Below are 27,356 nucleotides of genomic sequence, written 5' to 3'. Positions count from 1 at the left end.
GTTTTTGGTGGTTGAACATAAAGTATCGCCCCATTTTCCTAGAAATCCACCCACATCAAAGAACAGTTACAGAAGAAAGGTAAGTGATATTACATTTAACGTCAAAACAATTGTATATTTTGCTAATATTTGGGATAGATTACCTTACAGCTCATGAACCACATCAATTTGAAAATATCAGATCATTCACTATCATAAAGTTGTCATTTTCAGTTAAAGGTTTTATTAAGTTTGTAGGGTAAGAAATAATTTGAGAGGTGAGTGAAATGGTACACTCCTTCATGATCTGATAATTATATATATAAACCAATTAGTACAAGTATTTCCGGGGAAAATAAAAGACCAATTAAAACATACTGGTTCCTTCATTCAGTTTTATTATTTTCTGGTATTCGTTTTGGGGGTTTACACAAAGGTTTTCATGGCAACAGTATAAATATAGCTACGCATGCGTACAAATACACACGTTTATCCTCATATGACAAACAATATCACACAAAATTCCAGTACGACAGACTACATCTGATATAATATAATGGTTACTGACCTCAGGTTGTTATATGATTAATTACTGATATCGTCACAGGATAGGTCGAGCAAATTCATTCGGATCTACCAGAGTTACTTCCCTTGGTCTAACTCCGTTGTACACAGTGGAACAAAGGGAAGTAACTCTGGTAAATCGGAATGGATGTCATATAGTTGACGGTGAACTGAGTTCACACGTCATAAAAAATTTTAAAAGATAAAAAAGAGTTTCCGTATTTTGTTCTTAAACCGAGGATAAGAGGATAGGAAGCATTAGTTTCAAATTCAGAACAGACGACCAATCCTATGAGTATACCAATAATATAAATGTAATTCTATAAATAGTTCTATACTTAGCTATACCCACAAGGAAACCTCTAAACACTTTAAATACACAATAAATAAGATATCTCCTGTAACATGGATAGTGTAAATAATAATGTTAGAGACAGACAGACTCATCACAGACATTCTCATTAAAACAACTACCATAGATATACCTATATTGATATACAATTATACACCTGATATTATGTATTTCTCTTATACACTCAAATCGAGAAATTCGCATACCGAGTAAAATTGTAGACATACCAGGACAATTAAATTTTCTTCAATACGCTAATTACATTTCCTTCAATACAATAATTAAGTTTCCTTCAATACGCTACATGTTATTAATTTTCTTTAATCAACAAAGTTCAATAAAGCAAAATTATCTCCCTCTAATAAGATTGACATAGTCAATATGACTTTCCTTTCTACAATATTTTACAAAGTTTTGTTTTCTAATGACAATTATTTTCCTTCTCACATTACATCATAATATTGCAGAACAAATCCAGAAACAATATAATCTCACTTTTCACATTATTAGAAAATATGAATTATGATTTATTTTCCGTCAACGATAGAAAATACATTGTATTCCTAATCATCCCTCCAGTAAAAATGATTTTGTAAAATGTTCTATAAAAATGTGTTTACCAATGCAAGTTAATTCATTAACATCAAAGCTACCGAGTACTGAAATGATTACTAAAAATTCTTATATTTCATCTTATGTATATTATACAAATTTCCTTTAATCTTTTATGGAAATTGTTCCTTTGTTTTAAACTTAAAATTGCATACAATATCCTGTGTAAGAAATAGAGGAGGTAATGTGTTCTAGGACAGTAAATAATTTATGTTTGGTCACACAACATCAAGATAGATATTTACACACATTTATATAAACACATCCATATTTTTTTTCATTATTATATGTCGATGGTTCCTATACATGCATGCTATAAATCTGGGGGTTGCACAATTCCTATGTAGTTAAAGTACATGCATTTTTAGTTTTTCAGTTTGTAATAAAATAATCAAATATTCGGCACCTCAATAAGAAATCCAGCGTAGTGATTGATAATTATTTAAAACTACAACATGTACAACTTAGAATAGTGCTTTCTGGTTATAAACCGTTTTTTATATCAAATTTCTCAGTCAAAAACGCTGATTTGTTTTCATTCATACTACAAAACATACAATCTGTACACCTGGAACCAATGAAATGAATGTCCGCACCAATATGTAAATTCGTCTCCTGTTATAGTTATTGATGAAACAAATGTTCTATGATAATGCTTGGCAAAGGAATGGTTATATAATGGACAAAGTCTTAAAATGGTTTCTGAAAATGATATCTTGCATAGATTGCAAAAAGGTTCCTCAAAAAATGTTACAAAACTGATGTACTGTAGATATGTAGGTATATAAAAATGCTTCTTAAAAATGTGTCGTACAAAACTGATACCCATTTTTCAAACATGGCACAAGATGAATATGTTTCGTTTTTTGGTAAAATATTAGTGGTTTTATAAAACATGTATCTATACTTATTAGTATACACCACTTAACATGATTAACATACAGAACTCTTGTCACCACACAACCTTTCTGTCATGAAAATATGAACATGATAAAATGATGACAATGTCATGATTGTACAATGTGATGTTCGTTAATTATTCGATTGTTCTTCAGAAATACATTTTTCTTTAAACAATAATACATTGCATTCCGTTTCTACAAATGTGTGTATTTTCTCTTCGTAAATCATTGATCTCATTCAGTACTTAAATAAGTAGTGAATTTGTATTTGAACAATTCAAATTACTATGCAGTTCAAATCCAATTCAAATTCCTTGTGCTCCATCTAGGATCAATCCTTCCATATTTTTTCCAATTACGAAAAAATTGAAGTAGTTACAAAATTAATGAAACCGCAGTTCTTTAGATGGGACATTAAAATTGCTTACACGAAAGAAAACAATGGAAGGATAAACTCAAAATAAAACATCCTTGATGGACCAATTAAGGCTGATAACATAATTATGCTGGTCATTTTTTTTTGTTTCACAGATAACAACCATAAATCTATCTGAGTTCATGGCGTCTTTACATGAGTATTGATACACATTATTGAGTGAAATAAAATGTAATGAATATCTTGAACGAAATGAACGAAATTTTCCTGATTATTTTTTGTCGATCCCTGCCCTAGTTATTGCCCTTGGACCCTAGAGTTGCCTCTTGTTTATTTATGACTCGAGGCGGAAGAAACATTGGTAACGGATGATGATTTTCCACTGGACCGTAAAAATCGACGGACTGGTTTAGTCTGGTCCTGCTTTACAGCTTTTGGAATCTTAGATTTGTCCTTTTCTTTCTCTTTCGAGTTCTGAGACAATTTCTTAGGAGCTTTTGTTGACTTTTCGTCAATATTTGTCTTCTTTTCAGCACTAGTGTTTTTCCGCCTAAAGAAACCCATACGGGAAGGCTTTGGAGAAGCACTAGCATTGGTCCCTGATTGACACTTGTCAGGACCATGCGACTTTGAACCGTCGGCTTTTTGATGGCTGGTTTTGGCGTCGGTGACGACAGGCACTTTGGTAGTTGCTTCCTGATGTTGTTGCTGGGACGAAGACACAGGTTTGTGGACGATCAATCCCATTGTATGTTTTTGAGCACCACAGGACCCTAAAGCAGTGCCCTGTTTAACGGAACTTATGTCAGCTCCATTGTCCAGTTTGTGAGCAGATTTTGCCTCATTTTTGTGTGAATGCATGGCGATAGCAGTTGGTGATCCCGCGGCGAATCTCTGAGCCTGTTTAAGTGCAGGAGTTACCCTTCCCGATGATCCCTGTGTTTGCTTTGTTCCTGGTTTTGGCTTTGTCATGGATTGAGCGTCTTTCGGATCAGCACTAGATTTCGTTGACTGTACAGACTGAGGGATCGTCATAAGTGGTTTCTGAGGTCGTTCAGGAGATGTAGCTGGTTCAGTGGGCGGCTGATTTTCCTGAGACAAGTCCTTTAATTCGCCGGTTGGTTGAGGCTGATGCGGCTTAGGAGAAGGTGTCATATCATTTAGAAAATCAAAAGCAGCCATAGCCTCCATTTCCTTGTCACCAAATCGGAGAAAGAATTTGGATAAATCCAAGGCAGGGCGATTAACCTTGGTAGGGGACCTAAGTGCTTCTATTTTATCTGAAACAAGCAATAATATATCAATTAAATCGATTAAAATAAACAATACATAAAAATAGAAATCTCTAAATTGAAACATTTTCATTTAATCCGGAATTTTTGAAACCAAATATTAAAATGGCTACAGTATCTGAACTTCGACTCCTGTAGACAGCTTTGGTATCTTACTAATGATTAAAGAATGAGATGAGATTACCTCCCCTGCCGATGAGCCGTGAACACATGACATGGTCCACACCAATATTGTCATCTAAGCTGTCCATACTTCCACCACTCAGCTCCACCATTGAATCCAACATGGCTGCCCGAGTCTGGAAATTAACAAAATAGCTCAACTAAATCATCTTATCAAACATTATGGGTTTTTATATTAATACTTTGTTCTCTTAAATAAGTCAGGGAAATCATAAACAAATGCAAACTGCTATCTCAAAATATGACAAGAAAAATAAAACCAAACTTGTTTCCTTTCAATAAGAAATTAAGAACCCTATAGCTATACACATGTATGTTAGTACCAAACTAATTAAACAAAGTATAGTGGTGATTCATATGAGAAGAACTAGATTAAATAGATAGCATATGCATAGGATAGTTTCTAGAAGAATGGTTTATCGATTATTGAATCTATTTTATGCACATAAACACATTGCTGTCCTAATAATTCGTACCTGTGGATCAAGCACACCCAAGTTTTCAGATTGTGTTCGCTCCAATAATTTAGCTGGTCTTCTGACTTTGGGTGAGTTAACTCCCTTTAACCCAGACGGGGGCGCTGGTATTTCCTTCTCCTCAGTGATTGGAGGACATACAGTCTTATCTTTGTTAAATACTCCGACATCATCAGACACAAAATTCCCATAAAACTCAAATTCGTCATTACAGGAAGTGTCGTCTGCATATTCATTCACCCAATCACAACATGCACCAGTTTCAGAGAATGGTGAGTTTCCCATGATGAGTTCGCCGCCGCATGGCGTGAGATAGAACTCATCCTCCACCCACTGGTAGCCCTCAGTGTCTTTATAATCTTCAGCTTGTGACGTAAACAACTCAGAATGATCTTCATTTGAATCTTTATCGGTATCACAACTGTTGAGACTGGTCAAGCTTTGATGTAAAGCATTAACGGTCTTAGACAAACTTTCAAGCTGTCTTGAAATCTCGTCAAACTCCTGATTATTTCCATGGATACAGCACTGTTCACAATTTTTTGTGTCGCCATTTTGACATGTATGTGGGATCGGTTCACTAATTGTTGGGATGTCTAAATCGCCTTCATTTCCACTCGACAACAAACTTCGATTTGATCCCACGTTACAAAGACTATAATAATCACTACGAAATTTTCCTTGTTGCTCAATATCAGGTGCTGGGCTGGTCTCCTTGCTACCGAATTGTGTCCCCTGATCATCAATAATTTCCTCGCCAGAGGGCAGTATTAACGGTTCTAACGACACCCTATCAGAACTTGAATTTGTCGGTAGATGGATACGGGATTCATTATCATTTACTTTTGACTGAGTTACCTGCAAAATTCAAAAGCAGATTTTAGGAAAACACCTCAATGTAAGAAATAGTAAATACATGATCTGTATTTTAATTAGTTTGTCATTTTAAAAACCGTTCGTCATCATGCATATACTATAAAGGAAAATTTCGGCAAATTGTGAACATTATAGAAAGGATTATTCCCGAGTGAGGATTGTCTCCCTTATATTATGAAAACACATTTTATAGAGGCGGAACCATTTACACATTGAATCAGGGTACGTTCCGTTCATTTCAATGATCATAGATGAAACATATTTTCTATTGACTGAAAGTTCATTTCCATACCTGCTGTGAGCTCCGTACGTGATTTTGTATCAGAAGTGAGTGGAACTGCACAGCGTTGTCCCCATCAGATTCGCTCTCAACTTCGTGCGCCAGCTGTGATTAAATTTACATTAGTAAGTTTATGAATAAAACTATAATAATAAATGCTATTAAAACCACTTTTGACATACATAAAGAAAAAAAAACTACGCAATTCTAAATGATGATTTGGATTTTTTTTAATTCAGTGAATTGTAACCCACTATAAAACGCCACAATATGCGAAATGTTGAGATATTATCGAATCTCATTGATACTGACAGCCAAATCGCAAAAATTTAAAAATGTTAAAATTTGATTTACTTGTTTTTTTTTGTAAAATTACGAAAACCTTGATCCCTGTACATAACCGCCTATAAGGTATCAAGCCCTGCAGAGTTGGGACCAACTAGCTTATGGTATATGTTTAAAATATGTTAGTGATACATCACATGAATAGTAATGGGTCTCCATGCCTCAGTTTTTACCTGTTGGAGAATCTGCCTTTTCATGACATCTTTCTCTTGACCTTCATTCTTCAATAACCTCTTTCTGAGTTTGGGGATAACCTTCATCTTAGAAACAATTTCCGCTTGCTTTGTGTGCATGTCGGATAAGGACGCCGACCTCTCCAGGGGCTTTGTGACCTTGGTATCAACAATAAGGTCGTCGAAAAGACTAGTGTCCCTGATCTTTGGAAGTGAAGAAAGATCACTATCGGAAAGAACTCTTGCCAATCCCTCAGTGGAGCACCAATACCGTTTTACACTAAACGTCTGAAGAAGCTGAAGGTGGGCATAGTATTTTGTTGATGACTGTAAATTTCGAAGCGAATCTTCTAACAGCTTATCACAAGAGTTTGTCGAAGCTTCCCACTCATCTTTCTCCTCTGGAATATCAGAGAGAAAGTTCTCCTCGCTGATATTGAGTGTTTGGACATGATGGAAAACAGGAAGTGAAGGAAGAGAACTTCGTTCATCTTTGTGCTCCTCCTCGACTTCCAACCCAGGAATATTCATATCAGTGGTAGTCCTTGTTGACTCCACAGTTGTCTCCTCGGAGTGCACTTTATTGGTGTCCACGGTCCAGTGATTGTGATGTATCTCCGGGACAAACATTTTGAAATCATCACCCAGAGATCTACGATTCAGAATTCTCCGTTCTTGCATGTCCTTATTGCCTCCGCCGAGTTTACTGTCCATAGACGGCGATTTTCTCAGTGGAAATTTCATCAATTTGTTGTCATTTTGTTTTTGATTTTCAGCCTCGAATAAGATTTTCATAGCTTTGACTCTTCCCAAAGAGCCACAAACCGCCGCACGATCCTCACTGGAGTTTGAATTCTGTGACGAAAGACTGTGGGTGGAATTTCTCATTTCTGTACTATGTGTTGAACTATCCATTGCCGAATCAAGGTCAGAGGTCAAATCTGTCTTATTTACCTTTACTGCTGGGGCAGGTAAAGCCTCCTCTACCTTCACAGGGCTCTCCTTCTTCACAGCGGTATCTTTATTCTGAATTGACGTATCATTGAATTTTTCCATTGCTTCTGGTTGTATGTCACTTGACATTGTGGAGTAACCATCGTCTTTACTACCTGACCTCTCTACTTTTTCAGCTTTATCAAAACTCAACTCAGCCGACACCATGATTTTCTGATTCATTTGAACCTCTATTTGGGGTTCTGTAGCACTAGTTGTATATTCCACGTGTTGCGATTGGTAGGAATCTGGTTTAATCTCCTGAGATTTCGGCAGTATATCTTTCAAATCCTGTAATACTGTTGTTTCCTTCTTGTTGTGTCGGAATCCAGGTGATTGCGTGCCCATTCGAATTCCAGGTGACCGTCGACCTGTTGAGGGTTTACTAGGAATGGGTGGAGGTGGTCCCTTTCTCTTTGTAAGAGAATTCGTCAGATGTGGAACAGTTTCTGATGAACTGGTCATCACCACGGGAGGTCTTTCTGGAGATATGTATTCAGTATGTACAGTTTTCATATTATCTAAGGTGATCTCACCTGTGGGTACATGTCTCGAAGAGGTGATTGGAGGCGAGGGAGTACTTTCCGAGGATGACTGCTTTACCTGAGTTCTTGGTTTCGCTCTACCTTGTTTCATTTGATGATACTTTCTAGCAAACCTCGGGGACCAGTTTTCATCACTATCCGAACTCTCTAAACTAGAGGAGGAAGAACTATATCTTTGGTGCATGAACTGTTTTTCCCGGGGAGCGAGTATAAGAGAACTAGGACGCTGATTACTTTGTTTCCGTTTACTATGCTGCAAAGAATTTCGTTTCTTTGGAATGTAAGGACTTCTTGGGCATTTCCCTTGGTTCTGAAGTTCACTATTCTCCGTGTCCTGTATTATATCAGGTTTTCCGTGTAATCTTGCACCAGCGATTTCTTTCTCTTGGATTTCTATTATTTTGGAATCGGCCCTGGACTTTTGCCGATCATACTGTCTATGGTGTTTTTTCACAAAAGAAGGCGATTCAAAAAAAGCAAAGTTTTCTGTCGTGAAATCTTCCTCGAGTAATGTATCCGTGTCATCACTATGGTCCAAGATTTCATTTAATGAAATCGTTGAGGTATTGCTGAAATCTGCCGACACGGGGCGATTAAAATCACTGTCTTCATCACTATAATCATAGAAATATTGGCCATTGGGTAGAAGTGGTACTCGAGGAGGACTGCCAAACGTTTGGCGAAGAACTGCCATCCTGTCTTTGACCTCAGCCCCAGAACTCGAGGTCATTGCCTTTTGATCCATTTCCTTCCTGATCCTATGACCTTGAACTTTGCCACAACTACTTGATTTCACATTGTCTGAGAATTTCTTGCTTTTTAATAAATTATCACTTGGTTCCTGAGATTTGAAGGGAAGTTTTGAGTTAGAAGGCACCGGAGTAATGGTCTTTTTCCCACACCCTGAGTTACTTCCCCTTTTGATAGGTATAGATGAAGCTGAGGAAGACCTTTCTCTATGTTGGAAGTGACTAAATTTCCCAGATATTCCTCCAGGTTGTTGATTTCGGACAGATTTTTGAGAGGCCTGTGGATTCCCCACCACACCTTTGTCTATATGGTCCGGGTGCGATACACTACGTTTACCAGACATTGCTTCATTCTGAAGACACAGTTCACGCTGACTCCCGGAAAGGGAGGATTTTGACCCACTGGACACCGCCAATTTGCTCTTATTTAGTGACGATGTTGACCTAGTTTTGGCTGATCTAGAATTTGAGTGTAGCGAGGACGTTGAGGAACTTCGTTGTCGTTTTTGATTGGCTCGTTCCATTATATTCACATGTTTCATTTTCGGACTGGAATTATTCGCAGGGAACTCAGTTTCTATTTTCATTCTACAGTTTAATTCGTTGTTTTGTTCTCCACATGGAGGTACACTGGTTGAAGTAGAAGAGTGAACACCCGGGTGTTTCTTTGTTGGAGCACTTTGATCTGTAGCCCAGACTGGTAAACTCATTTGTGGTTTCCCTAGACTGTCATCGCAGGTCTGTACAAAAAGAAAGCAAACATTTTCGTAAATAATATATTTTATATTGTATCAAAATCAGTTTTCGGTAACTGCAATTAATTCATATGAAGGGGAAAATAAACCACAATGAAACTACTTATTTATAACTGTGTTTAATAACGCTTATATAGCAATGGGAAATGTACTAAACTCAAGGAATGGTTACATGCTACATGTATGTGTTACAATGTCTGCAATATCTACAAGGAATAAAATGAGGTGTGGAAATCAAGACTTCTGGTTAGATAGTTTTATTAACAACCATTAAGATAAATCATCTTTATAGATAAATTCATATATAGTCAAGATGTAAATTACACTAGGGTCACAGCAGACAAAAAAGTTTTAATGTAACAAACCTATACGTACATAATTACTACATATGCTGCGTAGAGAGTCAGTGCTCTCCCCTGGCATATACTGGCCAAGACACTTCTGGGCCACCTTCGTCTGCAGGACGTACTGGGACATCGGGGACAAGTGCTGAAAGATATAAATATCAATATTAAAACATAGCGGAAGTGATGAATACTGGGTCAACCTACCGTGTATACTTGAAAAGTATAGATAACTTTGGCTATATACATGTATGTCTCTCTCTTTTAATGTTCATAAAGTGAATGACTGATAACAGCGTCTTGGTAAATTTAAACGTTTGAAATACATTTGGCCTCTTGGTTAGATGGATTGGCATAACATCCTTTTGAGGTTGATCTCCCCTTTATATAGTAAGTAGCATGTAGTGTGTGTGCTTACTCTTTGAGAGACTGCAGTAAAAGTCATACTAATTGCAGTATTATCCTTCTAGTTTGTAGGTTATTAAAGCCTTTGACCTTGAGGTTAGGTTTAGGGTTACAACTTTTTGGGCTTAGGTATCAAGTTATCAATAATTTGGAAATTCAAGTCAGTGCAATTATTATCAAAAGAACAGGTTTATTGTGTGAGTATACTTTTCAAGTTTAATAGTAAATAAAACACTTTAGACCCCTTTTCACTACAAACTTGGAATAAGCTTATCATGGTTCCTGAAGAGTCTTACCATAGTCTGAGTTAGGGACATGGCTGTCGTCGTCATTTGTTCCTGGGTGGCTGCCTCACTCACTGTTGTCATGGAAACACTGGGCAGTACAGAATCTTGAATGGCAGGGTCATATTTAAGCTTCTCTTGGAATAAGCTGTTGAGTTCATGATTCTGGTATTCAAGGTCCTGTACTCTCCCCTGTAGCTTTAGACATTCCTCCCGTAAGGTCTGTAATACAGTACCACTTTATAATCAGAATTCTATAATACCATTATTAATTTATGATAAATCATTATACAGGTATTGTATGACATAAATACATTATATACCTTTAAATTAATACATTATATACAGGTATTGTATGACATAAATACATTATATACCTTTAAATTAATACATTATTATACAGGTATTGTATGATATTACTTTAATACCTTTAAATTTGATACATTATTATACAGGTATTGTATGATATTACTTTGAATACCTTTAAATTTGATACATTATTATACAGGTATTGTATGATATTACTTTGAATACCTTTAAATTTGATACATTATTATACAGGTTTTGTATGATATTACTTTGAATACCTTTAAATTTGATACATTATTATACAGGTATTGTATGATATTACTTTGAATACCTTTAAATTTGATACATTATTATACAGGTATTGTATGATATTACTTTGAATACCTTTAAATTTGATACATTATTATACAGGTATTGTATGATATTACTTTGAATACCTTTGAATTAATACATTATTATTCAGGTATTGTATGATTTTGAATACCTCTAAATTTGATACATTATTATACAGGTATTATATGATATTACTTTGAATACCTTTAAATTAATACATTATTATTCAGGTATTGTATGATTTTGAATACCTCTAAATTTGATACATTATTATACAGGTATTGTATGATATTACTTTGAATACCTTTAAATTTGATACATTATTATACAGGTATTGAATGACATTACTTTGAAAAACCCTTAAATTTGATACATTATTATACAGGTATTGTATGGTTTTTTAACACCTTTAAATTTAACACACACTTAAACCTGCCTTAGTGACCATCTCTGTATAAAGACCACCTCTGTATAAAGACCACCTACTTAACATCACCAATTTATCAGAGTCCCAAATGGTCAATATCAACATAATTTGACCTGTGTATAAAGACTACTTGGTTATATAGACCATGTTTATCGACAGGTTTGATTATATTTTATCATGCAAAACAGATCAGAAACATGAATGTAAAGGTAGATGATCCTTGAGAACAGAAACAAGAGAGGATTCTGTGTTGATGAAACACTAGACGTTGAATCATAACTAGTAGTACTGGCCAACTATCACTAGGGACAACAGCGATCAGGATCACCAAGTGGATCATCATGATGAATCACTGGGGATTCCTTTACATCTGGGGTTGTATTCTAGTTTGCTCAGTGATGCATGTGACAAAATAATAAATATATTGCCAAATTTTCAACAAAATCTACAGTCAATGGATCTATAACTTACAAATGCATTACATTACATTTTAATTCATTCATTTGCCATTTACTCATGTCTGGATCGGTTTATCATGATATTTACGAGTTAAAATAATTATTCCCAAAGGTAGATAAAAAAGAAAGCACTCCAGAAAATATCTTCTATAATCAACAGTTGGCTATTCAACAGTTAGTTTCTGTCACAAGATATCAAATATCCAATCAGCACGAAGCTAACATTATTGCTTGATGGCCATCACTTATATGAAACAGAATATTTGATTAGTTAGATTATATCTGAACAATTTCCCCTCCAAAAGATGCCAGAAATAAATAAATTGAATAATAAAGCTACAATCTGATTGGTCAAATAACCAATCAATATGTGCCAAATAGAATAATTTGATTGGCTGGAAACCGTCATCTGATTTTCTCACCAAGTTTCTATATGTGATGTGTAACCATAAGGAATTAATCAGGGTGTTCATCTTAGCATGATCCTGTTACTATAATTTTAAGATCAATACAGAAAGTTTGAAATGTATTATGTACTACAGCCAGGAGTGAATATAGTCGGTAGACCGTTTCACATTTTCACTTTGATGTTAATGTTTATCCAGTTTGTATATGGTGGCACATTGCTGCTTTCTAAAATGAACCAGAAAAGTGACATTTTTTTAATTTCGACCACTATAGCGTCATCATATGGCCCCCTTGAATCTCCCAGGAAAATTTCAAAATTCTTTTGCACATCTACAATAAACTGTTGATATCAGTCGATTGGTTTTTGAACTATGTTCTAAGTATACATGACTACAGTTGAGACTGTCTTATGTGACTTTCCAAGGGACCAATAGTTTTGAAGCAAAATATTGTGGGAAAAAATTATTTTTCATGATCCGTCAAAACTGGTTACACAGTAATGTACTCTTATCGTAGTCAACAGTCAATGTTTAGTTTGATGTTCACACCTCTTTATCAATCCTAATGGCCCCATGCAAATGAAAAATCGCTCAAGACAGACTTTTTATAATTGTGGGTTGTGAAAACACCGTCGCTTGTCACGTAAGACAGGGAGTCACTGAAATCAGACCCATTATTTAGCAAATTATGTTGTTGAGGTCTCAAGTAAGGTCACATAAGACAGGGAGTCGCTGAAAACAGACCAATTATTTAGCAAATTATGTTGGGGGGGTCTTAAGTTAGGTCACACAAGAAGGAGACGCTTACATACAGGAGGTCGCTCAGACAGTTTTGACTACACTATAGAAATGAACTCTGACCTTTTGAGCTAATAAGGCTTGGACGACTTGATTGGCTATTTCATCCAGACATTTCTCATACTGCTGTCGTTGCTGCTCGTTCTCCATCACTAACGCTGAGTTTTCCGATTCCAATATTTTGAGTCGACCAAGTAAGAGTTTCGTACGATCATCAGTCTTCCCACTGATTGGCTGATACAATAGAAATGAAATGATTAAATTAGAAAAGTTCTCATTATAATTAAAATTACTGAATCAATTTTACATACGACTCACAAAAGATGTTTTGCAATATCTTCAAAGCCACTGATAGAAATATTGACAACTCCTTACAAGTAATTTTTCTCAGAAGTAAATGTATGATCAATGTGTTTATCTAAAAATAATTTAATTTGATATGTTACACTCATTTCTATTGGTTAGAAGATTGAGATTATTTTTTCATAGACCAAAAGAATTGTAGGCTGAGTATTAATTATAACGTTATACACAAAAAACGTTCCAAGGAAAATTTTTAAAGCAGTACAGTCTTAGGCCAAACTAAACTATTGGATAAGATATCAATTGCGCTTCAAATGAATTTCTTTTGTAAAACTTAATAAAAAGTACCTTACTGAATTATTAAAATTAAATTAGAAACAAAATATGGAAGGACATTCTTCATAGACACCAAGCGTCTATGAAAAAGACTGTCTGTTCATTTTTTGTCTATGACTTCATAAATCCAAAAGATATTGAGAATAATCGTTAATAGGAACCAATTCTCAGTCATTAATTCAATTCTTTAACTGTCTATATAGATGATTTTATCCTGCAACTGTCCCACATACTGACCGATAACTACTGCCGGATAAACTTGTGCTTTATACGTCAATACGATATGCTTTATCCGTCAATACGATCACGTGAATTTGTTCCATATCTGACGGAACTTTTTCTAACTTGACCCAGAACTTGAACCTTCTGGTGAATGAAACGTCATTCAGTCCCGCTAAAACGTGACATCACATTCACCGAAATGACGTCATTTTTACGATATCGAAAATCTCGTATGGCGGTGTCGTTTTTCTTGGCTCATGACAAAGGTATGTATTGTTAAGTAATTCTTTAATGGGTATTTATTGTTATTTTAGTATTTTCATTTCCTTTCATTGATATATCACAATGAATAGAATTACAGTTACTGTTTGTGAATGCGCTTATTTATTTTCCACGGCAGTAAAAAGGAGTACACTCTCATTCAGTTAAGTGAATGAATCTTTACCTCCGCATCAAAGAAGCGTCTCGCTTCGAGCGAAACAAAGTAAGGAACTGTCAATTTGCTTTCGTTTTGAATGCCATAATGGTTGCAGGATAAACAGAATACACGGTTAATTAGTATCTTACAATACAAGGTTTATTTTGGTGCTCGACACGGAAAGCCGAGATGACTCGGTAAAGCCTCCTCATCTCGGCTTTCCTAAGTCTCGCACCAAAATAAACCTTGTAATGTAAGATACTAACCGTGTATTCTCTATATATTTGTTTATTACGCACAGACCTACAGATTCGAAGATGCTCTCACCAAGTGTAACCTTTTCTGCTTTTGCATGTTATCTACCCTTGCGGGTAGGTATCGATTGTGACGTCACATGGTTGTGAGCCTAACGTCATACATTTCGGAGAAAACGATGTGAATTGCACTAAAAAAATAATGACGTAACAATCGATACCTACCCGCAAGGGAGCTAACTCTGTAATATGCAAAGACGGAATAAATGATTATACATCAGTTATTGATATTGAAGAAGTTTTAAAAACTACAACCAGTATAAGATACCTCTGCTTTGTTTACTGAAGGATATAATACTATCAAGTGTTTAGCATACAGACAGTATTTATAAGTCTCCAAAACTCAAAAAGATTCAGACTCACCTGGGATTCGAAGCGCTTGACATCATTAAGGAGCATAATGTTTTCCCTCTCCAGTGTACTTATGTGATTCCTGTACTTGTGCATATTGTTCTGTAGAAAAAATAAAATCAGTAACTTAAGAAACAAAACAAAAAGCCAAATGGGCCTTAATTAATGCTCATTTGACTATTAATTAGACAATACAACATATAGTTGAAGTATAAACAGTGAGTTATTGAAGAGTATAGCCTAGTTGACCCCTGTGACCTTGAATGAAGGCCAAGAGCGTTCATATGAACAAACTCATAGCCCTTTAACTTATGATGTTACAGCCCCAATGGACTTACCTCATATGTAACAGACAGATTTGGCTTTTCCTTACCTCATACGTAACAGACAGGCTACAGACTTACCTCATACGTAACAGACAGACTCGACTTTTCCTGCTTGAGCTGGTCAATCTTAGACTTGTACTGCATCATATTCCTCACCGTTTCTTCCATCCTGTTCACAACAAAAGTAAACAAAATTAACACAATGATCAGGTTTAATATTCACGACAAAGGTTGAAAACAATTAACAAAATTTATCTGCTGAAGTTCCTGCTCAACCTAAAATCAACCTTCACTGACAATTGACATATAAATATCTTCTTTTGAGTCTCTTAGCATCTCCAGCTTTGAGGTAAAAGTTACTGTAAATCACATTTCTTTCGTGTGGAATATACTTTCCTGACCAAAATAAATCTGCGAAAGTTTAAATCCATGAATGTTAATCCTCATGAACTTGTTTTGAAATGGAAATCTAGAAAATTAGTAGCAGCGAAAGAAAGTTGGTTTACAGTAAATACAAATGTAAACAAACAAAATTATGTAACATGAATAACCAAAAGTAAATTCATCAAACAAAGAGCTGTTTGAGAACAGCAAAGCTCGCCACTGGTAGCTTATATAGACCAATAGGTTGATAATACTGGGACATTATTGTCCATTAGCCCTATTGCAATTCTCAAAATCCAGCACTTTCTCCTTAAAATGGTTGCCCATACACATCACAACACTAACAATTCAATATAAATATAGAAGTCAATCTCAGCTGTTAGGTACTGCTCACAACTTCCACCAAAACCTTAACAAATGCTGACACTCGGATGCCAGGGTGATTTCATAGACCCCCTTCTCTTTGAGAAGCAAACTAAAAATGAATTCTCAGTAATTTTGCAAACCTTATAATCTCTGTTTTAAGCAAACTAAAAATGAATTCTCAGTAATTTTTCTATTACTTTTTAATGAGGAGGAAAATTGTAAAGAAAAAGGAATTTGCCTATATGTAGATAGAGGACAATGAATGCCAGCATCCAGTTCATTGAGCCGAAAATGAATCTGTTGTTATCACGATAATCGTGGAATTTCTATTGGCAAGCACATATCTAAAGTGTTTCATTTCTATATCCCATTAGGACATTATAGACACACGTGAATCAGACACAGATACGAGGCACACTTACACTGTACAATTTGTGCTTATCAAATAACCAGTAAAGTGCAAATGTATTTGCCATGCCAAAAATTATGAATACAAGTCTTAACAACTACTGAACTTAAAAGGCTTAAAATCCCATTTGTAATAGGTAGACCACAATTTGTACAGCTGCTTGAGGTATTTGTACAGTTGGAGAAAGGGCTACAAAGTATACCACAATGTCAACAATACAGAAGGAGAGATTTATAATTTATGTATATTACATACTATATAGGAATATATCACCTTAGCACAATAACTTGGTACCCATAAAGTTCATATAATTAATTATGGCATCTGAAAAAGACATAAACATGTAAAAACAAAACCTTAAGCTCTTTTGATATTGTGATATCATGAAAGAAAAGCTATGTTTCTTTTTCTCATTAAAAATAAATGATTTGAATTAGAATGCCGTTGATATTTCATCATAGACTTCTTGAAAGTGCTTCTAATTTGTATCCATTTCCCTAACTTATTCCTTAGTAAAGATATTTAACAATAGTTCAATAACATCACTTGAAGCCAACATTTATTGAACCTTGTTTAACTTCTCTACAACCATTGGAGATAAATACCCCTGGTATATACTGACATACCCCTGGCTGGTATTCCGTATTTGTATATTACAGAGTTAACTCCCTTGCGGTTTGGTATCCATTGTGATGTCATTATTTGAGGGCACAATTAATTCACATCGTTTTCTCCGAAAAGTATGACGTAGTTACGCTCGCAAACATGTGACGTCATAATTAATACCTACCCGCAAGGGCAGATAACTCTATAATATGCAAATACGGAATATACTGTGGTGGAACTAGTTACCTGCATCACCTTATGTAAGAGTGTAACATAAATGAGGCCATATTTGTTTGGCCTGACTCCTACAACATGGTCATGGTGGCTGATGATGAACTGTTACATTAATTTATCATTAGGAGAAAACCCTGTACTTATTTATCAGTAATGAGTGAAATCCAGATTTAAAACCATTCCCTACAATATCAATTTTGTTTTCAAAGTTTGTATTATAAGCACGCAATGACTGAAATCCAAATTAAAAACCATTCACTACAATATCAATTTGTTTTTAAAGTTTGCATCATAAGCACGGCAATGACTGAAATCCAGATTTAAAACCTTTCTTTAAGATATCAATTTGTTTTCATAGTTTGCACTCGTAAAGCACCTTAAGTGTGAAGAAATCTGCTTATTGTTAAGTCCCATTCAGTAAACACAGTCCACACAGATGTTAATATGGAGCCACGATTATTACATTTCATTTGAGGCATTGTTATGTTTAAAACCATTCCCTACAATATCAATTTTGTTTTCAAAGTTTGTATTATAAGCACGGCAATGACTGAAATCCAAATTAAAAACCATTCACTACAATATCAATTTGTTTTTAAAGTTTGCATCATAAGCACGGCAATGACTGAAATCCAGATTTAAAACCTTTCTTTAAGATATCAATTTGTTTTCATAGTTTGCACTCGTAAAGCACCTTAAGTGTGAAGAAATCTGCTTATTGTTAAGTCCCATTCAGTAAACACAGTCCACACAGATGTTAATATGGAGCCACGATTATTACATTTCATTTGAGGCATTGTTATGTAGTAAAAAAGGCCTAAATTAAATCGTACCCAGAGCTACACACTTGGCCTTTCTTACTGAAACTTTCACATGGTTTCAATTTGGTTTCAATTTAATAATTTGTGAGTTTAGAAGTGGTGTTTTTTTTTTGCTGAAAACAAAACCAAGAGCAGATGAAAACTTAATAAAACATTTGACATTTATTATAAGTTTTAAACTACATGACTGCATGGTGTAGATTTCAAATAAACCGTATAACCCTGCAACTAGCGCTACCGTTCAATGTAGAAATATTCAGGTAAATGATACGGTTTTCAAACTCCTTTGTAAGATTCTGCCTTAAAGATTTTTACTGGCATGATTTCACTTTAAAAATGAAAATAAAAAATTACTGGTTTATTTTTTAAAACAAAATGTCTGAACTTCCCAAAATTGATACATTTAAGAAATTTCAGACATTCCATAACTTTAATATATAGATTCCTTGAACAGTACAAAACTTTACTATACAGAGATTCATGAAAAATATTCCTACACAGATTCATGGAAAGTGCAAATACAACCAAGTGCTTCAGATAAGTAGACTTTCTCTGACAAGAAACAGAAATCTATTTCATGTCATGAGCATGAATTAACCACAAAAAGACATTTTGAGACTTTGGTTTTAAATATCTTTAAAACATTGAGCTGTAAAAGGCATGGATTAGCAGGAAACTTTAGACTTTGTGGAGAATATCCTTTTAACTACCAGACCTTGTATACTAATCTGCATTTAATGAAGTAGCACACATCGGACCATAACACTATAATTAAATGATGGCTGCTAACGTAATCTGACTACAGATTTATAGCCTACACAACCATGTGATCATGGTAACCACACATGCAGAGATTAAGGGATATGTAAACCCCTGCTTCCCATTACATGGGAATGGTTACATAACACAGAAAGTAACTCATTTATTCATGGTCGTTTTTAGGTTTGAGGTTTTGGTTGCGTTGTATTAGTTTAGTGTCCTATTAACAACCAGGGTCATGTAATAAGGATTAAGGTTTGATGGTGAAGGAAAGTCAGAGTACCCGGAGAAAAAACCACAGAACAGTCAGTACCTGGCAACTGCCCCACATGGGATTCAAATTAACTCACAACCCAGAGGTGGAGGGCATGTGGTAATGTGTTGAGACATTTTAAATACTTTTAGGTTCGAAAGTTTATGAAAGCGACCAAACAATAACTTTTGACCTTTGACATATATGTCAAGGTTGAAAAACCATGCATGTACACTGCAATACGAGAAAATGAAAATTTTTAACATAAGAATTAGTTTTTCAGATGAAATAATTTGTGTAGAATTTGAAATTATTTTTTACATTTTGAAGGTTTTTTAATTTATAGTCGAGGCAATATTGATATTATTATTTGCTTTATAATATGTTTCGAATGCGTCGCTGAATTCTCTGATGTAATGTTGATTCCACCTAACTGCAGTAGAGAAACATCCCTGGCAGTATTTAATTGGTGTAAATTGAATCCAAGCATGCACTTTACATGTCATCTATGTTCCTTTGTCTGGAAGTTGACACCAAAATTCAACAACTTTTTATTGATTGCCTGAAATCTCATTACAACCCACACTGATTGGCTGATCCATCAGTCAGTGTCACATGACCCGACCACTTAAAGAACCTGATGACTTAAACTTCAACGATTTTAAGTGTCGCCTACAAAAAACAAATATGAAAGAATCTCTGCACTTTGTCAGCATCAGAAAAGAATGGCAGATATACCAAATAAAGCAACACTTTCTATTTGTATTTAAAGTAGTAACTTATATAATGACCCCTAAAGATTACATTTGAACTTTCTTGTTGCTTAGAATTAAGACTGGAACATGGTTCAGTTTCATGAACATTCCTTAACTTTAAGGAATTCCTTAACTTAAGTTTCTCGATAGAAAAGCATTGCACAAATTAAGGAAAAAATCTGAAGTTAAGGAGCATTCCTTAAATTTTGTAATGCTTTCCTATGGAGAATTTTAAGTTAAGGAATTCCTTAAATTAAAGGAAAGTTCATGAAACTGGGTCCAGTTCATTGAGGAATTAAAGGTGTGAACTAGTAAATCAAATCCATAAAAATAAATGAAATGTTTATCAACAAAGATAAACAATTCAAACAAAAAAAATTATTTGATAAAACGTTTACTGACAACTAAATGAGAAATCGAGGTGATTTTGTGATACAGTGGCTATTGAACATATCAGACTGACATTACGATACACGCTATAGTATAGTGCCTTAATCCAACCCTGCCAAGCTCCCAAAGGACATAGATTGATCAAGGTTGTCAGAGAGCTTTTTATCATAGATCCAAGTCATTCATTTTGGCTAAAGCATTTTTGAAATTAACAATGACTCATGAATTAGGTCAGATTTTATTTTTAACCTTTCGTGGATATTTTTGTTCCTTGATATTGACGGCTGATGTTTTTAGTCTGTTTTCCCAGCAGTGCTGTAAGACTTTCTCTGTAAAACAACTGTTGCATCTTGTGCCAGTAAATATATATTCTCAAAGAAAAAAAAGTCTGCGATACTCTCTCTGGTCTGATGAAATCTCAACATTTCAATTAAACTTCAATTAATTATTCAAAGAATTTTATAACTTGTTCAAGTACTTCTTTGAAGTGCTGATTCTTCTGAGTATTAAATTAGTCCTCTTTAATTTTTGCCCTGAGAAATCGCGCTGATTACATCTTTAGACTTGCTAAGGCCACAGGAAAAAAAAGAACAGCTCCTATGTTGCAGTATAATTCTACTTTTTCTTTGATCATCAAAAACAAAATTACATTTTTCCGTATGTTGAGCCCTTGCCACCACATACCCTCAGCAACAGCTTTTATGACTTCTTGCTTAGCCTTTAGATTTTTTCATGTTTAAATTAAAAACTACATGATATATATGTACTAGTCTTTCCACTTGACAAAGGGGAACTAGGGTTATAGATGGAGAATTTGTAATCACCTAGACCAACTTTATAAATCCCTGAAGCTCCCTGCCACTGGGTGGTCGGGTGGCATGCTAAACTTTTTATACCCTCCTTGGGGTGAATAAATAGGGGGGAGGAGGATAGAGAATTTATAATCATCTAGACCAAGTATATAAATACTGAATCTCATTGCCACTCGGTGGTCAGGTAGCACAGCTAAACTTTATACCCTCCCTTGGGTGTTAAGAGGGGAGGGGGTCTACATGTATGATGGCAATAATTAACACAGTAAAATGAAAGATTCCTTCTTTATATTAATTGGTACTATACCCACATCTGACCTTCCCTTTAGTTTAATTCACATCCTACCTCCCCCTCCATTTCCCAAAATCTTCTCACTCCCAATTATCATCTATCCTTCCAACCTCCAAAACCTTCCCCCTCCCAACCTACATGTAGTCATCTCTTATTCACATCCTTCATTCTCAGATGAAATGATGAATAGCTCTTAAATTATTCTGAATTATCTCCCCTTAGTTTGAAACTTGATCTGATATCTGATAGTAACCATTAATTACTAGGTCCAGTTTATGATAGTTTTGATATTCTACAGACCAGTGGTCACACCAGAAGGTTTGATATTCTACAGACCAGTGGTCACACCAGATCTACTGTGAGCCAATGGAAACTAAATCATTTTATTTTAGCATGACAAAGATCGGTAGCCATTAAAATCGCTATACATGTGGAGGTAGTCTGTAGTGTGAGTGAGTAAGAACCTCTAAACAATAAAACATGAGGGGTCAAGTATGGTGTATACCATATATATATATCATATACATGTACACCAGATACAAGTATACATGTGTATGTACCACATTCAATGCATTTAGCAACCCTTTTCTATAGATACTTTACTCTAAAGTCTCAGAATGTCATCATTTGGTTTTTAATTTTTGTCCTTCCCACAATCAGTTTCCTAAAGTTTTAAAGTTTCAAATGGAGATAAACAAAAATATATTTTTGGTGAGAATTTCACACTTACAATTAATTCATATTATATTATAAGATTATCTTCCTCTATATATACCTTCAAAATCAGGAAAAGAAGTATTAATAAAAGATACAATTATTAAGTTTATTTCAATTCATCAACAATTTAAATAACCTACACCTAAACCTTACACTTCAGTGGTACTACAAATGTCACTAAAATCATCTATGATCTTTAAGAATAAATTCCAGCTATATATATGTACTTGATGTACCGTATTCAAAGATTCACTGATCACTCATGACTATTTCAGACATTTCTTGGCTAGATCTGTGATTTTGATACACATACCTGTCATTTTTTCTGTCAATTTTAAACTCAATCAGTATTTAACTCACCTGGCCATCATACATCAGTGTCTGCACCTCCTACGCCTATCATCAGTACAGGTAGACATATTTACCTGTATAAAGGTAGATATTTACCTGCCTACCTATAAACAATGTCACCATCCCTTCATACTTTACTACAATCACGTACGGTCCTGCCTACTGAAAATTGGTCTAAACGTTATACCTGTAGGCAACAGCTCTAAATAGGTCTAAACATACCTTGGGCTATAGACTGATCTAAGATAGTGAAAATTATCGGTAAAATTGGACAGGTACAACTGTAACGAAATAGAAAACTCATCTGTATAGACTGGTATAATTGGTGAAGGGCTTGAGGGGGAGATGTCCGGTTTAACCAATTATGTCAAACATTAATTAATCTGATGATATATGTAGATTAGCTAGTCTGATCCATTCATACAGCAAGTTACAAGGGGTCTATACTTAGATTTGTAATAACTCTTGTCAGTTTTAGAATCTCAGGAGGACAATTGAAGCCATTTTGGTAAACATCTAAATAGGTTATATTGTGATATATCTGACAAACAAACTTATGTAATGGCTGTCATTGAACAAACTTAATGTGTTAAGTTACTTTCATGTTTACCTTGATTACATACAACAAAATTACCATCAATGAGACCGTCGTCCCATTGTCAACAAATCGGAACACATATATATGTATATTTGTAGATGTTCTGATAAAGGTTTTGACTTAAAGAAAACTTGTTTCTGTGGAGGCTTAAGGCTTTATGTTAATCTTTCTAGTTATAGCTTTCTTGATTTACTTTTGTAATTTCTCGAACAAATATCAATTGTTTGTTTATCATACTATTTAGAGTTTTCACCATCTATATCTAAAACATAACAATAAAACTTCAATCCAATGTTGTTTCAATAGTCACAGCTAGATTAAACCAAACTTATAATAGAACCAGGAGCTCCAAAAGTAAAGCTTCCACTGCTTCAATAATTTCTATGAGATTCAGGGGAGACAACTAGAAGGAAACAAATATCAATTAACGCCCCAAGGATGTCTGAATTCTAATCACAAGAGGGAATAGATAGTTAGTCCTGAGACTTTTGTGCTGACCATAAAACTATCCCAAAGTCTTCATTCTCCTGAACATGTGTATTCCATCAAAACAAGTCCAAGTTGTGTTATAGAAATACCTGTATGAGCTTAAATGGGTGAATACAGTTGATTTTGTCAACAATTTTCAATTAAAAGAAATTATACTTTGTGAATTTTGATTGTTGTCAATGGCTGAAAATGGTAAATTTAGTCAACAGAAGAGTTTATATCTTTTGATTGACAGCTGGTATTAGTTACAGCTACAGGTTACGTAATTAACTGGGTATGAAACTAGCTTCTCCATCATATCGAGACAACCTTGACAAAAACATAATAACCACTAAAAGCTCAAATAAAGTATAAAAACTTTCTTAAGCAGCACTACTTAGATGCAATAAAAACCATATCAGATTTCTTTTCAATTCATAGCTGAATTATAAACGTATATATGGATGCCATGCTTTCACAATCACAATGAAATCGTGCTTAAGTTATTTTTCAGTAACTTTTTCCCACACATATACTGTTGAATTATTTATGATGATGTATAGAAACTTAAAATGTACAATAAAACTATTGCAGCATAAATCATGACACCACACAATGACACTCATGTTTAGATTACCAGGGCATATCTATCACACACGGTATTAGGACATCATCATTTTAAAATTCAACACCACCAGCCCCCCCCCTCCCATTTAGCCAACAGGAATTTATAAAACTTGACAGTGTGCAGTGGAACTATCTATGCACATACATGTATAGCCTGCCCCAGTATGACATTTTATTTAGTACAATTTGACAGTGTGCAGAGGGACTGTATGCACATCCAAGCCTGCCCAGTGTGACATTTTAATTTGTATAGCCTGTACCAGTATGACATTTTATATTTAACACAGCTCATATACATATATATTGGAATTCTTGTTTTCAAATATAGGTAACTTTAGCATAACATAATTTCTTTGTGTTGTCGATTCATCTACACCACTGCCCTTTAAATACTCTAAGTTGTTTCAGTTTCCAAGATGTTAAACATTTATAGGCCTATAAGTACAACGTATGTAAGTGTATAAATTGTGTGTGTTAATCTTACTATCAACTTTCCTGATGTTTGTAGCTTTCAGTTAAATTATTTGTTCATTATAGTTTCTTTATCGAGTCTCACCTGCAAATTTCACTTTCAATTTCCCATATGTATACACATTTACCTATAATTTCCAATATACATTTGTACATGTATATTTCACTTCCCAGCAAACCAACATCACTTTTTCTGTTTATTTTAAAGCCACTTGAAAACTTTTGAATTTGTTTATAGGGTTGTTTGTTTACTTGAAATATTATACAGAAAACAAACAATCATGTCAGTGATATGTGTCACTATAAAAATATTTCTTTGTTTTGTTTATAATTTCAGACATTACCTTTGCCAGCCCTGTGTATCCCATATAAACATGAAGCCTTGAATAAAAACATCCCACTGAATCCTTTGTGTCACAACTCAGTAAACTTCATCCTCCACAACAATCCATCCCTGGAGGTACATCACACACAATGCTGCCTCAGGGACAGTCCTCATAGAACTGTTACAGTGACTACACACTCTGACAGGCTGTAATTACCTGTAAATTCCATCAGCCTACAGGTAGACACGCCCTGTCTCCACATCTATTACAGTCAATATATGGTGGAGACCTCCCCCTCCCTAACATGCCCAGGCACTCTCTCCCCACAAAGTTCCCAGGCTCACCCTACTACAGCTGTTTCAGCTGCTGTCAGGGGGCACACTAGGAAGTCTGGACTGCCTACAAAGTCAGGAAATGTGAGCTGGCATAGCTGTCTCTCTTCTAGTAGTAGCTGTACACTGGACTACTGATCCAACAGGATCCATCAATACACTCTGTAGACTGGTCACCAGACCCTAAGTTTTTGATAAGACTTTCTCAGAAGTTCTTTACTAGATTATCTCCCCCTAGTTTGAAACTTAGAATCAGGCATGTAGTAGAGACAAAAATAATCAAGCCAAGTTTTAGTAAATTTTTTTTAATATTCTAGAGACTGGTGGCCAGTCTATATGCTCTACAGAGATTCAAAATTAACAAGGTTTAAATTTGACTATAAATCATATTAAAACATACCATGAACATACACATCCATTGGCAAAAATATGCCCGATTACTGATCTAACCAAAATCAGCGCAAAGGTCACCCATATAATCCCACAGACTCAGATCTCATATTCAACAGAAGTTTTATCAAAACCATGAAATTTTCTCCAGGACCACTATTTGGAGACTTGGTATGATTTATAATAAAAATTTGACATAAGCTATTCTCACTTATATATATATATCTGTCAGATAAGTTTGATGTGTCGGTGATGACACAATCTGGCAACTGCGCAGTTAATTTTAACATCTGTTATAATATTCTGTTAAAATGTTCTCAATTTTCATGTATTTCAGTTCCAGTAAAACAGAGATATCATGTCATAGCAAACCTCAGTAGACCAATAAAATGACTGCATTATAAGCATTATTTAGTTCCTATTGTACACACACATTACAAATATAGGAACCTTGACAGAAAATAAAAAATACTAAGTTATAATTATAACCATAAATCCATTGTGTAAGCTTCTGTCCCTACCCCTACCCAACAATACAATCTGATAACCTAACCCCTACCCCTCATCTCCATCGCTTACTCAAGAAAACAATCTGATCTCCCCACCTAGGGATACAGTCTGACCAGCCTCCCTCACCCCTTACCTCCCCCCCCTCTCCCAAGGATACAATCAGAGCCCCCTAGCTCACATCTCCCCCCATCCAGGGATACAATTTGAGTACCCTCCCCTCCCCCTGTCCCCTCTCATCTAGGGATACAATCTGAGCCCCTTCCCTCACCCCCTCCCACACCACACCACACAGGAATACAATGTCACCCCCTCACGATCCCCACCCAGGGATATAATCTGTCCTTCCCCTATCCCCCCCCCCCCCCCCACACATCCTCGAAATACAATCTGCCCCATCCCTCACCCTCTGATCCAGGGATACAATCTGAGCCCCTTCCCTTACCCCTGCCCCATCCCCCCCCCACACACACACACCCTGGAATACAATCTGAGCCCCCCCCCCCCCCCCCCCCACACACACACCCCAAAGATACAATATCTGTTCTCACCCATTTTCTAGTTGATAACATCTGTCAGCACAGTTATACCTGGTTATGTTTTCTTGGTAAAAACAAGATGGCTCACTAATTTTAAACAGATACTCTATTTCACAACAGCTTAATTTTTTTCTGATTCTGGTTTCATGCCCTTTTTCCCCTGGATCCAGCCATGTGCACAGATGTCTGATTAAATAACACATACCTTAATATATATACAATCAACACATTCAACTGTTAAAGCTTTGTTAGCTTAAATCCTGATGTTATTCATCAAATGTCCAATTATAAGTTTTCTTAAGCCTTTTAACTTTTGTTTATATTAATATATGCCTGCATGAATTGCAAGACATAAAGAAACTTTCTAACTTTGATAGATATTCTTATTTAACCAAACCCTTTTAATAATCTCCACAGGCTGACTAGTTTATCACATATGAAATGTAATAATATATAATTCAG

At 35.2% G+C, this 27,356-nt stretch overlaps 1 protein-coding gene and 1 long non-coding RNA gene across 11 annotated transcripts in view; one reads left to right on the top strand and one right to left on the bottom strand.

Moving 5' to 3' along the window:
- The window catches only part of LOC138310962 (uncharacterized), a 58,999-nt gene continuing 31,643 nt past the window's right edge, over positions 1-27,356 (top strand). Inside the window, exon 1 of the long non-coding RNA XR_011206503.1 lies at positions 1-79. This is a non-coding gene — a long non-coding RNA (uncharacterized lncRNA). The remainder of the gene's footprint in view (positions 80-27,356) is intronic.
- The window catches only part of LOC138310960 (serine-rich adhesin for platelets-like), a 159,080-nt gene continuing 132,080 nt past the window's right edge, over positions 357-27,356 (bottom strand). For 8 of the 10 annotated variants that reach the window (XM_069252328.1, XM_069252327.1, XM_069252331.1 and 5 more), the window contains 10 exons: positions 15,566-15,656; positions 15,174-15,263; positions 13,281-13,451; positions 10,498-10,707; positions 9,828-9,941; positions 6,411-9,437; positions 5,905-5,997; positions 4,737-5,594; positions 4,262-4,376; positions 357-4,065 (listed from right to left, as the gene is read on the bottom strand). In XM_069252328.1, the coding sequence (XP_069108429.1) occupies positions 3,116-4,065; positions 4,262-4,376; positions 4,737-5,594; positions 5,905-5,997; positions 6,411-9,437; positions 9,828-9,941; positions 10,498-10,707; positions 13,281-13,451; positions 15,174-15,263; positions 15,566-15,656 (5,719 nt within the window). In that variant the 3' untranslated portion in view covers positions 357-3,115. Of the gene's footprint in view, positions 4,066-4,261; positions 4,377-4,736; positions 5,595-5,904; positions 5,998-6,410; positions 9,438-9,827; positions 9,942-10,497; positions 10,708-13,280; positions 13,452-15,173; positions 15,264-15,565; positions 15,657-22,645; positions 22,670-25,144; positions 25,474-27,356 lie in introns of those variants that run through there. The other 2 variants (XM_069252333.1, XM_069252334.1) reach the window with 2 other exon arrangements.

This window comes from Argopecten irradians, chromosome 16 (assembly GCF_041381155.1).
Source record: "Argopecten irradians isolate NY chromosome 16, Ai_NY, whole genome shotgun sequence".
Taxonomy (NCBI): domain Eukaryota; kingdom Metazoa; phylum Mollusca; class Bivalvia; order Pectinida; family Pectinidae; genus Argopecten; species Argopecten irradians.
The sequence above is the reverse complement of the archived record's forward strand: the minus strand, read 5'-3'. Positions and strand labels throughout refer to the sequence as shown.